Genomic DNA, 15,703 nt, shown 5'->3' with positions numbered 1-15,703 from the left:
CCAACGTTACGCGACACGTATACACTCGCACACAGGCGACCGCCCGCCCATTTCGTCGTCGTGCATTTCATTATCTCTCCGAGACCAATGTACGAACACGTTGTTAGTTCTGTCTTGAAGCAATTCGATCGATCAGTCACGGTGATTTCCGGAGTGAAGCGCGCTTTCGTACTTCCCCTCGCGAGTAAACAGTTGACGCACGTACAGCTTGTTAGGCATGTTGACGACTGGATTAATGTTTAATCTGTGACATCCGTGCAATATCGAATGTTTTCATTTTATTCATTTTTACCCACCACAGAGAGGAGAAGTATCGAAAATTTTTTTCTACGACATTAAAGATAACTCTAGGAGAGTATGTGTTTTTAGATTTATACACTATTTTTTCGATTTTGCTATAGATGACGAGTAATTTCTTCCTACTTTTCTTTCTCGTTAAGATAAATGCCAAAGACAACAAACTGAGATCTTCTTATCGATCTTTGGCATCCATGTAACCGCAGATTTTTAATTTCTATCCGTTTCAAGCCTTCGTTTTGCAAATGTAGATATTGTAAATGAAGGTTTTCGATATGTAAAGTGGTTATTTTCTGAAGATTTTGTTTGTCGAGACCTTTGTATCAATTCTAGAACACATAAGACCACAGATTTTCGCCTCCCTTATGTTTCTTAATTTCTATTTTTTATTTCCTCCGAATATATAAAATTTCATATATGTATGTAGGTATGATAAAGTATGTTAGGACGAGCGGTATTGATCCTCGAATCACGTTCGTTATAGCATCTATTAGTTGTAACATGTATTTTTGAGTAGATTAATATAAGCATAAGCATACGTTATTAGGAATAATTCGTCTTAGGCCCACAGTTAAAAGCATGGTTACAGCTAGTACAACGATTTAAGCAGTGGAAAAATATAATTTAAATAAATAATTTCGCATCGTCAATTAGCGTTTACTCTTTACCATCGTAACGAAGGTGGAGTGGAAAAATTGGCAGAACGGCTAATCTTTCTTCGTGTTCGTTGTAGCGTCCTTGCACGTTATAGCATTCTGATCTTAGTCATAAAAATTGCTCGTTACTACGTTATAGCGTACCTCACCGTATACAAATTTTCATCGGAAAGATTAAAAACGCTAATGCGTCACTAGGAGCACGTCTCAAAGTTTTTACCAGCTCCCATAAAATTGTCGTTAATTTTCCGGAGCGGGTCGGTTATGATCGAGTCTGATCCATGCACTTCGTCGAGAGAAGATTAATGAGCCTCCTGTCGACACAGAGCAATGTTATCCGAATTGTGTCGATAAAAGGTTTACCGATGATTTATGACTGATCCCCTTCGTTTAATGGAACCACCTCGAAAATTCGAAAACTTTGGTCATACCTGGCCGAGCAACGATTGTTCCGGCAACCTTTTTAGATATCGAGACTGTAGTAGCCGTTGCTGGTCGAAACTTTACTTAAAGGACACCACTTTACCTCTGGCGAGAGAATGTTTCGTGTTCAGATACCCGTTTAAATGACTCAAGCCATTCTCGATGATTCGATCTGGACACCTTAAGTGACCTTTCATGGAAGTACATATCCGTTTATCGAGGCTTTTATGAGCATTCGGTAATATTCTTTTTGTCAGTGACATTGAAATTATATCGTCACTATACCACGTAATAAGGATAATTTCACCTCTGCGAATTTTATGAAGAAATTTACACGTAGTTATCTTATCCCTTTTATGGAAGACAAATATTTCTCTCGAGATAAATAGCTAGAAGAAAAAGTACCGAATAATACGTATCTTTATCCGTGTTGTTTCGTGATATTATTCCAGATATAGGGAATATTTCCAGGAACACATTATTCTTAACGCGAACCGCATATTTTGTAAGTAAATTTCATTGACTTCACGGTGTCGTTTAAATTCAAGGAAAAATAGTTTCTTCGGAAAGTTTTGGCGAACTAACGCGTTTGAGAGTCAATAGACTTTGAAGATTATTGAACGCGTTGTTCACCGAGGCTATCTTAGAATCTTATCAAAAAACAAAGTTGGAACTTATCTAATTTATCAAACTGGATTTTATGTGAGATTTCGAGACGCGTAAGTTTCTACTACTTACTTAATCTTGAGATAGTTGAGCCGTTTTCCGAAAGTATCAAGCCTCTATTTTTATTCACCTCAATTAAAAAGACGACATAGAAAACGTAAAGATAGAAAGTAAAAAGAAAAGAAAAAGAAAACGCAGTCACAGTCAGAAAGGAACACTCAGTACTTTATTGTTAATCATTTCAACGTATACTTGAATCCATCTTAAGAATTACAGAAAGGTGCGTGCAGAGGGGAACGTTTGAACGCTTCACTCCGTTTGGCACTTTACCAACAATTTTCCTGTGATAGTTAACGTTCTGCAACGATGTGTTATTGACATTATCGTTACCATCAAACAGGTTGGTAGCATTGGTGGCGTTCAAACGTTCAATTCGCAGTTCTCGGAATTCGAGGCGACGAAGAGCTCAGAATCGCTTGATCGATTCCTCTGGCAGCGTTACAGCGATCGTTTACGCCTCGTTGTCTCTCCTCTCTGCCCTTAAATGGTAAATCAAAGGAAGGAGCGTGATGATTATGCGTTTAGGTTTCTCGCGAAGAACAGAGTTTAGTCGGGTTTCTTTTTTTCGAATCTACGCCCGTTAAAGATGTGAGGTTTTTCTTTCGAACGGAAAGGAATACAATGGAACGATATAAGTACTTTGCTACGTACGACGGGCTTTCGAATGTACAAGTATAAGTCGGGAGGTTTGCGTTGCTGGTGGGCGCGTCGTGTCGCTTCGAGAAATAGTAGAATTTCTATAACGCGATATAATGCGATGATTAGGATCAGAGATTTATATAGAATAGTTATGTAAACGTGATCTTGGAAAATTTATGCTCTACCGCGTCTATTGTTCGTATAAATTATTAACATATTGTGTACGTAAAGTAAATAATAGATTTACTGATTGATCGTTGTATAATTTACTCAGCTGTCTACGCTGGGGTTAAATGAAAACAAGCAAACGACGCCACTTCTGTCGATGATTTTTAAGAATATTCAAAACTTAAAAAATGTAATTCCTGTACACAATATATTAAGATCGGTGTAATTAATTCGTGTATAGCATAGTTTCTCCATTCGAGGGAAGTGAAGGAACACGATTGAATGTTTTTCGAAGGCACCAGCAGTCGCGAAAATTCCCAGCGTTTACCTAGCGTCAGTATCTAGTCTCGTATGTACAAGTGGATAGACTTATCGGTGCTTAGCATCGCGGTATACGCGTCTTCAGTGTTCAGAATACTGTACACGATATATAGCACTTTCATAGGAATTGAAGGACCGAGCTGACTAGAAAATATCGAGGCGACGTTTTCGTCGGACGACCGGGCAAAAATTCACCGAGATTCTGGCGAAGTCGTCATTTTTTTTCGTATTTTTATATATTTTTAAGTTTTTAGTTTTGCCCGATCGATAGTCAGAGATAGAGATCGAGTACAGAAGAACCCTTTTCAAGGCTTCGCCTTGCTTCGCTTCAGAGATAAGAGTGCATCGCGAAAATTTCTCCTTCGATCATCTCTTTACGATCGAGAAAATCTCAAAATTCGGCGCGGCTCGTTCTCCACAGCATGCACTAAAACTAACGATTGTACACTTCCGTCGAGTCTCGACGTCGGGAGTTTTTAGTCGGCAAGAGGAGATTCATTGTCCGTTCTCTTGTATCACAGTTTAGTGGAATCTTTTATGCACCAGGTCGATAGTCCGCGATTACGTTTTTCAGGAACGTATAAATGTCTTTGAACGTCGGTCTCGAGGTCTCGTCCCTCCGCCAGCATGAGCACATCATCCTGTAGACTTCTTCCGGACACATCGTGGGCTTTGGAAGATATATCTGAAATGAAAATACAGATTTGTTAAAGAGGTTACTTATCTAATCTTCCAGCTTTTTTTTACCGAACTAGTACACTAAGAACCAATCAATGAAATATGTTAAGGCGCAACGTTATTAAAAGACATAAACAGAGTATTGTACAAGACTCCATTATACGTATTAGAGACACAAAAAATGTTTGTAAGATTTAAAATTATGTTAATCATAGCATAGTAAATACAATTTCGTAAAATTGTAGGATTTAATTGGTGAAGGATATAGCAACGAAAAGTATCTTAAGTAAATACTTTCTTTTATTCTTCCCTTTTCTTTCATAGCCACTATATTAAACCATGGAACTCAATAATGTAAATCAGAAAAAAATAACAAATAGAATGTAGCATATTAACATGTTGGTCTTTGAAATCTTAATTAATTATTTTCGTCTTTTTATCGAGTGAAAATATCGTTACTATCGTAAACTATTTTAAAATAAGAATTTACGAAATGTATCTATGTATATCTAACACGTATATCTTGATTCTTAAAATATAATATACGCTATAAGGAAAAGAGGAACGCTCGAATACCTGTAACTCAGCCCCATAGTACATATGCTCTGCGTTCTGTATCACTTGATCGTTGGTTAGATGTTGGAAAGGTTTCTCTCTGGCCAGGCTCATCACTTCCCACAAAGTGACAGCGAACGACCAGACGCTGCTCGAGCAAGTGTACCTGTCCTAGAATCGAAACGCGCAAGTTCATTGGTACTATTCCCATTTATGGACTGGTTGATCGATCTAGAACGCGCTCGTTAAAGAGAGAACGAGATTCGCTTGACGAAAATCATTTAGCCTTACCAGCAGAATGCTTTCCCACGGCAGCCATCTGATTGGCGCCGGCGGTCTACCGCCTATGTCACTGTAATCCTTCTTGTAAAGGTCACTGCACATCGCTATGTCGGTCACTTTCACGGTGTAAGAGCGGCCCACTAGACAGTTTCTGGCTGCCAGGTCCTTGTGCACCAGATTCTTTGACTCGAGGAACCTCATGCCAGATGCTATCTGTGTCCCCATGTACATCAAGCAGCTTTGACTAAAATCATAATATAATGCTTTCTTTTCAACCTGTCGACGTTAATTGATGTTCGTTCGTTCGTTGTCCGATCTATGGAATGTACGAACAACTCTATTTTCATACAAGAACGAAACAATTTCTATTCCTAAGATCACGGCGCTTTCGAACATTCCTTCACCGGAGTTTCGCTCGTTTATCTCATCGATTCTATAGATTGAATGAATAAATCATTATTTATTCTAAAATTCTCATAGCTTTGATTGTGATGTAAAATTCTGCTATACGTGATATAGGATGAATACCTTCAAAAATTTATACCGAAATACGCGAAATACTTTTTTCTCTTTGTAAATCATAAATTTTTGTTGCCATTTTAATGAACGCAAAGGAGCTTCGCTTAATAATAAAACCAGTGAACGTGGGTGTTCGACGTTATGGACAGTACTTATGTACGTACCATTAAATATTTATATAACGACATAAATTCGAAACGTAATAATTTACATTTACCTAAACCTTCTACCAGAGTGCATTAGAACTTTTAAACTACCCAGCTTGCATATATCGTACAATAGATAAAAGCTAAAGTTTATAGCTACCTACAGGAATTGAGGGATTAATGCTTCATAGCAAAGCTTCATTCTCTTTCAAATTTTCTCGGGAACTTCTCTTTTTTCTCTCTCCACGTTCACGAATATAAAATATTACGTTAATTATTATCCGAGTAACAAAGCATTTGACGGAACATTATCAGCAACGACAAGAGTAATGTACGATCTCGTAATCGTATATAATCGGAAGCTGTATAACGCGGAAGTGCCATTAAGATCAATCGGGTACGTTATAAACGAACCAGGCTGCGATTGTACCGAATAAAAGAGAGGCCGCGCGACAAGTGAATATATTATTCATCCGTGAATTATTACAGTGATCGGTGGTACCATCGCGATTCCATTTCGTAACGCTCGTATAAGGCTATGTTCGAATTATCCGTGTGCCCTGTGATGCTCGTACGTATCGTTTTAGAATCGGTGCACCGCGGCGAATAGCGGTATCTCACCTAAGGGCTTTCAAATTGCAGCTTGGCCTAAGCGTTCCCGTAAGTGGCACACTATACTGAAGATAATGGGCGAGATCACCGAGTTCCGTGTACTCGATGATCGTCCACGGGACTGGTTCCACGGTGCACACTCCCAGGATCCGAGCTACGTTCGGATCGGACAGGCTGGACAGAAATCGGACTTCTCTTATTTGGTCCGTCGTACTACCGGCTCGAATGTCACCGCCGCAAGTAGGCACGCGAGCCACCACCAATCTCGGAGCATCTGCCACCACGTCCTCTAATCCGACTGCTTCGCATACTATCGCCTGAAAATCGTGAAAAAAGGAAATTGTCACTGGCGAGTAGGTTCTTGGAAATTCGAATAATAATCGTATAAATTTGCGTTGCACAGTTTTCTGGAGTTAATTTTACTTTTTATAATTTCGTGGACGTAAATTCTTTTAAAGGGTAATGAAACGAGGGTGTATTCAGGACGAATGATTTAAGAAGTTATTATTTGTGCCTTTAATTTATTATGACTAATAAATATAATTACGTTGCGCGTATTCGTATCGTTTGGTCGTTTCTATGAATTTTTCTTATACTGTGCTGAGAAACGGTTAAGTATTCTGCGTAGGTGAAATTTTAGTTGGAAGTAAAATATGATGCTCCTAGTTGATGTATTCGGTTGAAGACTATGAAGGTGTGTATTCATTTAAAAATAAAGAATACGAAGAATAAACGACAATAGAGATTTATCCTTAAAAGAGTTGATTAACTAAAGAATGACTGAGAAAAGGATATAATAAACAATGATTAAAATGAAAGGGAAGATTTTGAAAATATTATGATTAAACTCTTGTAATATATCATACTTGTATAAAATAGGAAAGAAACAAGTATGACACTTTGTCTTTACGGCTTCGTGCAATTTTAACTACATTTATATGTCATTAATCTTCGTAACTACACAACAATAATGGGCAATTGGCCTAGATATTGTTGTACTCTCGTTAGGAGACAAGTTGCGTGCAAATGGTGTGCAACGCCACGCAGTTTGCGCATTAATCGTCCAAGAGGCTGGAAGACAACACTTCGCAGCTTCTTCGGCCTGTTATCGTCGTTAATGCATACATAAACCAATGAATCCCGGAAGTATATCGATGCGGAAATCTGTGTCCGTGTGCACATCATGTACGCGCATAATGTACACAGTAAGTGCATTATCCCGATGCTCCGTTGTCGTTCCCCTTCGATGTTCCGCGGGTAAAGTTTCCTTGTAGCTTGCAGACGAACGTATTACTGTGTATTGTGGAGTCGTAATAAAAACGTGTAACATCGCCACTGATACCATTTAGTTTATCGATCACGTGATTCTAACATCGACTCAGCCGCTGACACAGATCTTATGCTAATTACATCAGTTTCGTGGGTTTTTCCAAATGTATTAAATGTCTTTATTTTCGTGATGAATATTTTTATCTTCATTCTTAGATTCAAACTAAGCACAACACGATTTTTCGAACACATTTTTATTATCAGATTGCGGTTGTTCACGCAAGTTCGTGTTTTCATGGGCGTAATTAAAGAAATAAGTATACAGAAGATAAATAGAGAAAGATAAACATATGGATAAATAAGAAGATAAAGAAACATTCTAAATGGGAATTTGTTTCATTCGCTAAATATTATACCGTAATATGTAGTATTTTGGGGGGTTATATACATATTTTTGCCTATTACGTATCTTCTATAAATTTTTACGTTTTTAATCCCTTCGTACTTTACCGCCATGGAATTTTGTGTATCATTTAAACCGATAAAAAATGGAAAAAAATTTAACGAATTTATAGATACTTGTAACTTCTTTTCTTTCGAAACAAAATTCTCGATTTTCACCATAAGGATTTCCGCCGTGAAAATATATCGAAATCGATAATTAATCGTATTTTTTAAATTTTCGGAATGCGAAGAATTAAACCCCCTTCCTCATATCAACGTTATTACCGAGCAAATTTAGATTAAACAGTCGCGAACGTAACAAGCGAGTGTTAAAGGTTAATGCAACCCGGGAAAACGAGAATCGTGTTTCATCATCATCTGCGTTTTCGTATTAGTTATGAGAGAAACGAAACGCGTTCACGAGATAGCGGAGCTGCATTCCACGTGCACGTGCACGTAGCGAAGCGCATCATTTCCCAATCGTTTATCGCCGTACCTCGCCGATATTCCTCGAGCCAAGTTTCTCCGTGGTACGTAGGCACTGTCGCGGTATATTGGTGGGCTCTATCTCCTTGCACTTGTACGGTTTGTTCATACTGGGCGCGATATTCCAGCTGACGACAGGTGCGGGTATCTGTGAAAACGATACAGAGATCGTCAACGTTCGTTGCAATTTGTTACAAAAATATTTTTATAACCGGATGTTTGAATTTATTAGTATTTCGAGATGAAAAGAGTAGATATGTTTTAAGTAAACAGAGACTGTAACGTGATTTCATTGTGGGTGAGTAGAGTTACATTATAGAAGAGATAAAGATTCAATTTTTGAACTTTAGGTCTTCTCATTTGAAATTTATTTTCATTTCAATTAATCGAAATTTAATTTTCTAAATCCAGCTGAGAGTAATTAAGGATCCTTTTTAAAAAAGAATTACAGGTCTCTGGTGAATATTGAATTTACATATGTATACTCGTACATAGAGGTATCAAACGTATTTTCTGCCTTAATATCGGAATCATTTTGAGAAAGTTTTATTCACTTCGTAGATATATAGAAAAGTAATTGTACTTATCAACTCAAACTAGCTTCGATTCGTACTAACTTCAAAAGTTCAATATCTTTGTCAAAGAATAAACGATACATATTTTCTGTTATATTTCGTTTCATCGTGTATCATAATTAAGATTCTCCAATTTAGATTTCATCTGTATTTATCGAAATCAAAGTGCCGATTAATCAATTTCATCTTCTAGATTGCTGGTTGAAGCTAATGGTCACTACGTACAAACCTTGTGTTTCTCTTTAGGAGCTGTGTGCCAACGTTTCGAGTGGATTTGATCGACGTCCCGTTGGTGATTAGACGCGGCTGCGATATTGAGTTTCGCAGTTGGACTGGTGTAACTTTGGAGAGTCCTGTAGTGTTGAGAATGTCGTGCGGGAGAGTTTGTCGGCGATGAGGAACAACTCGGTGGTCCTATGGCTGATTCAGGTCTCGTATCGAGTCGAACGCTTTCTTCCGAGACGTTCACGTCCTTCAGGTCTTTCGGGGATTCTTGAAAGAAATCGATTTTTATTTACCTTCAACGCGTTGCTTCGTAGAATACAGGAAAAACCAAGATACCTTCGGAAGAATTTCTTATTTCTGATATTTCACTACTTCATATAAAAGACTAAAAATGTAGCACGATTTATACTGACATAATCTTTAAGTGGAATTTGTAAATGGTTTTACGTATGAACGTTTTATAGAAGAAATAACATAGAAACGTATATGACAAAGTTATATGAAAGCAGCAAATAAATGTTCATTAAAAAACACAGTGATGAAGATGGTAAGTTACGTATTTTCTGCCATTCTACTTTTAATATTAAAACAGGACTAATTTTTGTCTCTCATTTTCTTTACTTCTTTCTCTTGTTTAAAACGAGTCACACGCGTTCTACGTTATTTAGGTCAGAATACCATTTAACGTAGCATTAAAAAAAAAAAAGAGATTGTAAATAAGGGAAAACCATAAATTACCCAGCCTATGTAAAAATATCTAAAAGTTTCCACGTGAAAACATTTTCTATAAATATATTTACTTGCCATTATAAAACAAGTAACGTATATCTTGCAATAGTTTTGCAGTGAGGCTTTTGTACGATGTTGTGTACCTTCAAAATTGAAGAAAGGTAATAAAGTAAATTACTCGATTCAAGCTTCAATGGCCACGTGTGTTGCGAAGGGGGAAAATTTTATCTGCGTTCCTCGAAAGCAAGAAGCGAAGGATTTCGTGTTATAAAACTCACCGGAAGTGGCCACTATCGCGTACGTAGATTTATATTGTGGGCTGACAAGGGGTGAATTGAATTGTTCCATTGTCAAAGACTCGTGCATGCTTCCGTCCTCTGGCATGTCCGGCGATACGTGATTGGCAGTCTCTGTCAGCATTCCACCGGGAGTTAAATTTAGTAGGAGTCCCTGTAAACCGTTCGAATTGTTTGTATCGATCGAAAGTATACAGAAAAGCCTGCCATATTAGCCAAATATAATTTCTACATCGCGTACAGTTATATTCGTTAATGGAGTACTTTTCTATTTCTCGTTTCGAACGAAACCCGCTCGTGTTGACTGGTATATACTACAGATGACAAAGTTTGGAGACTTTTAATGACAAATTAAAATCCGTCTTATCGTTCTGGAAAAGTTTCGGCATATTTATGAGCTGGCTCTTACCTTCATGTTTATGGCGAATCCAAATGGATTTTTCAGAACGGTCGGCGAACTCTGAAGTTTTTGCCGTCGATTCAGAAGTAGAATAATGACGAACACCAGCAGAAGAAGTAGGATAATGGCAGTCAGAACACCTATTAGTACCTCTAAATATTCCTGACCCTCTCCCGCTGCTGTAACTATGCCAAATGTTTCGCTTTAATGGAGAACGGTCGCCAACCATACTCTCTGTATCTTTATTTCTTTTCGCATAAGGAATGAATCGAATCATTCCTCCATATTGATCGATGTATAAATCACGATGCTTTCAATTCGATAATTATATGTTTATATAAAAAAGTAAAATAGAACAGAAGAAAAGGAATATTTAAAATCGTTTTAAAATCCAGTTAGTGCTTAATCTTTGTTTGTTCTTCGTTTTAATAAATTTAAGATCGACTAACAAACAAATATACACGACTGTTTACAACTGAGAGCATTCGAATAGCCCATCGACACAAAGGAGGTTAATCGAATAACGAAGAATGCAATTCGAGTTAGTGGAGTGAAAGCGATCCTTTTCGCGACACGGACGAATCTTTTTCCACTGGAAACGGTTTTATTGCTCTTAAAGGGCGCAGCCGACCCGGAATGCCCTTCTTTACCCTTTCTGTCGCTTAAAAAACCGTAACATTTTATCGCGAACCGGAGGAAAAGGCTAATCGCCGTTTCACTGAGAGCGAAACTTTATATAGTTGGAAGAAAGCTAAAGGAGGAGGATGAAAAACACGAGGTAGGAAAAGGAAGGAGAACAAGAATAATAAGAAGAAGGAGAGGAATGAGAAGAGAAATAAGGTGAAGTTGGAGAAAGACGAAGCGCGGGTTGCTCGATAAAGTGACTTTACAATGCGCCGTTACATTCTTCTAATTTTTCATGTCGGCTGAGCCAGCTGTTTTATCGGCTATGCGGCTCGTGTACAACGAAAACGGAGGCGGCGTCACGACGCCGGTTTTACGAGAGAAATAAATAAGCCAGCCGAGAGTGGCCTCGCGTGGCGATCAAGATCTCAGCTCGGCCCAGAGACTCGGAGACCGATTTTCTTCGATCAGCCGGCTCCTCGACACAGTTTCTTCGAGAAAAGTAAAATGATGGCCAAGTTACCTCTATACCTAGCTTCGGTATTCCTGCAATTTCGACTTTAATTCGGGATCACAGGTCCCCGTGGACCCGTACACCAGACGACTCGAACCGGAAAATCTACTCTTTAAATGACGGCCCTTTCTATCGATTCGAAAAAAAACAAGTAAAAAAGGAAAATGGAGGGGGATACGCCAGAGGGCTTTTAATTTCTTTTGTTCCCCATCTCTATCTTGTTCCATCGCTTTGTTCCCTTTCTTTTCGGTCTTATTCCTCGTGGTCTACTTTTCATTCTTACGTATTCTTAGACTTTCTTACCATTTTTCTTTTTCCTCCTCCTTTTCTTTTCCGATAATCTTGCTTCTTTTTCCCCTTCGAGCGCCACTCGACGATAATATCAACAGGCATAAACAGCACGCCGTTTCGTATTGTTTCGATAGTACTAGCTTCCATTGGCTTTCCCCCGTTTCCTTTTTCCCTATTTCTTCCACCCTTCTATTTTTCCGCCTCTTTTCTTTCTTTTTTAGTTCCATTGCTTTTTCTTATTTTTGCGTTTACGTGGTCGGTCCCTCGTTTTCATACTACGCTGTTTTCCTACTTCGCTACGTTCAACGATGTCGCAACCGTACGTCCGATTTTTGTTTTATTTGCAACGATATCAAGGCTCGAAGGGTTGGATGAAACGCAACGAGAAAATTAGAGGATTTGTGGGGTGCACGGTAATGCCTGCGGAACACGTGATTACACTTGGGCAGATTCTCTTCTAATTAAACCGTTTCCGTCACTGTTTGTCTAATCTCTGTCCAACCAGCGGACCACTTTCTTTTCTAATTTTCCACTTTCGTCCGATTAACTGCTTATTTCACATCGACGCGACGCTACGAACTTCTCCGTCAATGTACTCCTAGCTCTCCTCTGTTAATCCCGCGCTTTATCCAGTCATTAAGCGTTACTGCTCTTTTTCTGCCTTCGTTGTCTTTTTGTTGGAAAGGCAAACTTGCCCAGGGAAGAAGTGTTATCCACTACTGGATTATTTGAAAGAGTGTGCGAAAATGTTTGTCCAGGAGAGCGGGTAACGAGGTTAAATTTTGCGGTCGTTTGTGCGGTCGGTTAAAAGGTATTTTAATATCCAGAATACACGTTACACGTGTTTTGAGAATATTTCTTTAACTAAATATAATTACCAAGTGTAGGTAAATTTAATTTAATAACATATGAATAACTTAATGAAGCTCGTCATCGTAACAATTAGCGTTTTAACATTGGTAGGTACCACTGACGATTAAAATATAAAACTTGTATCAGAAAGTCAAAATAAAAATACATAATTTAACGGGGGACACAATCCCTTGTCAATATATTTTACAAAGACAAAAAAAAAAAAAAGAAGAGGAAAACCATTCAAATCCTCGATGTCTCCGAAATCTACGAAAAAATTATTCAGAATTCAATTGACGAATGAAAAATTACAAATTTAGTCATTTGGATCACTTTGGTAGTTAAATATACAAAACCCACTTTTTTTTTAATTTGAAATACAATCTTTCCAATGTTCTATAGCAATTTCATTGAATCATTTTTCCCGAAGGTGCCTCGTGCATTTTTCATGAATTCCATTGTAACTTGCGGATAATCTCGACATGAATTGGATACGAACTCTTTATTTTGTTATGCCAGTAACGCAGGTTTTCGGACTCAGAACGACACGTATTTGGACGTAAAGCTGTCTATCTCCTTTTCCTGTTTTTGCACGTTATCTTTCTGTCTCTTTGCGCGGGGAAATGTTAAAAAACCGAGATTTCGCGTATACACGTGCCCGTCTCGTTATGGCTGGCTCTAACGATGCGCTCCTTTATTTTTTCGGCTGGATAATCGCAGCCACGCGCGACTGGAAAACTGCTCGTTTATTCGTGATGGTCCAGGGGAAATATTTTGAGTTTTCGGTACACAGGGAAACGAAGAGGAGTTTGCTGTTTCGACCATCAGGGACCTGTAATTAAGTCTGTGTCTTGGTCGCTTCCTGTTTGCCTGCGACGTTTGATTTCTTTGGTTGTCTTCTTTCTTTAACACATTCGTAGCTGGTAATGCCACTGAAATCTCAAATAGTTCTTAAATAATTCTATCAAAATCTTAAATAATTCCGAGATAATTTTATCGACGTCTCAAACGATTTTAAATAATTTTATTAAAATCCAAAATAATTTTTTTAATGATCCTATCGGTATCTCACATTATACAGAACCACAAAGTTCTACAATTAAAAGACGATCGAGAATTTCAAAAATTTGATTTACAGTGATATATGTTGTATCACTTACCGTTATTAATTGAAATAGATACAAGAAATCATCGTTTTTTCAGAGTTACTGATATAATCGATCTGTATGGATTTTGAACTATGAAAAAATGTAGTAATACGTCAATGGTCGTTGATATGTTAAAAATGGTGGTTATTTTATCATTTATACTTTTGTATAATACATGGAACGCGATGTTAGAGAATTTTATAATTTACGTCATTAAAAAATAATTTCTTCATGTTTTTATATTTAATAAAATATTCTTCGAATAACATTCACGGAGACAAATATTTTTATTCAAAATAAAATCGCGAAAAAGAGGAAAAGAATGATATAGGGGGTAATAGGGAGTCGAAGAACCGAACGATATCGATATGGGAAATTTCATTCTGATAATTGGAAATTTGATTCTTCGGTTCGTCAAAAAGTATACGCAGCGAAGAGCTTTCATAGGATAAAAAAGTGGTTCATCGCGTTATGGTTCTGTAAAACCCAGCTTTTTCCCCTGCTTGAATTAAAGCGGATGCATTCAGACATGGTTAAAGTTTTCAGAATAACTGACGCGGTAAGGATGAACCAGTTTTAGGGGAACAACGTGGTTTATTCTTCGACTCGGAATCTCGACATTCGCATTGGATAATAAAAAAATTGAAGGGCTTATAGCAAGAACGATTCTTTTCAACGTTTCTGTCTTTCTAGAAAAACAATAGCATATTCTATTTCTGTTCCATAGATTTTTTGAAACAGAACTTTTTTAAACAAAGTGTTCACAACGTTACATAATATCAGAATACATCTGTAATTATATTACAGAAAAGTTATGTTAAATTAACTGACCAAGTTATGGAACTCGTGACAAAGCTTTTCATGAATCCAATTAATTTTCATTAAACGATAACTTAAGATTTAATTTTTTTAAAAAGATATTCCCCACATTACGTGATTTCTATGACCATATCTGTAATTATATCAGAGAAGAATTATATCCAGTTAAATCATAAAATTGTGGAGTTCGCGACAAAGGTCTTTATAGAACTGTTTCATTTTTATCCAACGATAACTAAAGATAGATTACTTGTTATAATATCGACGTGGCTCTTGGTTACTGGAATGCATTATTATTTAAAAGATTGGAAAATTTGACAAGGATCGTTTTTATTTCAAATAGACTGCGAATGTTTATCGAAATTCATATTGCTACGATCATCATATGGAATTTTATGCTTTTAAATTTCCCATAAATACGAAAAAGTCTGCTGTCTAGTTACGAGCCCTTCAATTAATATACAAATATTTTTTATTCTTTTAAAACAAAAAGAAATTAAATATTCTTTCTTGTTCGTGTAGCAGCCTTTTGCAGGAACATGGAAAAAGCTCGCGATGTGCTTTTTACCTCGATGAAATCGATTCATTAGAACAATAAGACCGGATCGACGCGAGCCCCATCTCCCTTTCTCGTTCTTGCTCCCTTTCTCGAACGAGTACCCTCTTAATCCGACTAATTGTTTACGTTACGACGAAGTTGCTACGTGAATTATAAACTATCCAAGTTTCTCCGTCTCTCCGACGGTTACTCGCGAATCCTCTCTAATCGTATCCTCCGCTCGGCAAAGAATGGCGGCCTGGTTTCGCTAATGAAGTTACTTCGTCGGACAAACCTTATGTACTCACAAAGTGAAAGAGGACGAAACTCGATCGAGGGCTTATTCTGCTGTATAATCGGACGAACAAATTGGGAAATTGATTTTCTGACGGACCGATGCCGAACGGATGATTGCGCCGGAGTAAGAAGTGGGACGACCTCTCCTCGCGTAATTCGATTATTAATCTGCTA

The 15,703-nt window shown here is 37.7% G+C and overlaps 1 protein-coding gene across 2 annotated transcripts in view; it reads right to left on the bottom strand.

The window, feature by feature from the left end:
• Positions 1–2,246: 2,246 nt before the first annotated feature.
• Positions 2,247–15,703, bottom strand: part of LOC126917070 (discoidin domain-containing receptor 2-like) — a 140,981-nt gene continuing 127,524 nt past the window's right edge. Inside the window, exons 10-17 of one of the 2 annotated variants that reach the window (XM_050723507.1) lie at positions 10,456–10,631; positions 10,029–10,200; positions 9,026–9,288; positions 8,232–8,369; positions 6,032–6,339; positions 4,755–4,989; positions 4,485–4,634; positions 2,247–3,915 (exon numbers count right to left, since the gene is read on the bottom strand). In XM_050723507.1, coding sequence (XP_050579464.1) covers positions 3,766–3,915; positions 4,485–4,634; positions 4,755–4,989; positions 6,032–6,339; positions 8,232–8,369; positions 9,026–9,288; positions 10,029–10,200; positions 10,456–10,631 — 1,592 coding nt within the window. In that variant the 3' untranslated portion in view covers positions 2,247–3,765. The remainder of the gene's footprint in view (positions 3,916–4,484; positions 4,635–4,754; positions 4,990–6,031; positions 6,340–8,231; positions 8,370–9,025; positions 9,289–10,028; positions 10,201–10,455; positions 10,632–15,703) is intronic. The other variant, XM_050723518.1, reaches the window with a different exon arrangement.

Source organism: Bombus affinis, chromosome 1 (genome assembly GCF_024516045.1).
Source record: "Bombus affinis isolate iyBomAffi1 chromosome 1, iyBomAffi1.2, whole genome shotgun sequence".
NCBI classification, from domain to species: Eukaryota; Metazoa; Arthropoda; class Insecta; order Hymenoptera; family Apidae; genus Bombus; species Bombus affinis.
Note: the sequence above shows the minus strand (reverse complement) of the source record. Positions and strands in the feature narration are given on the sequence as shown.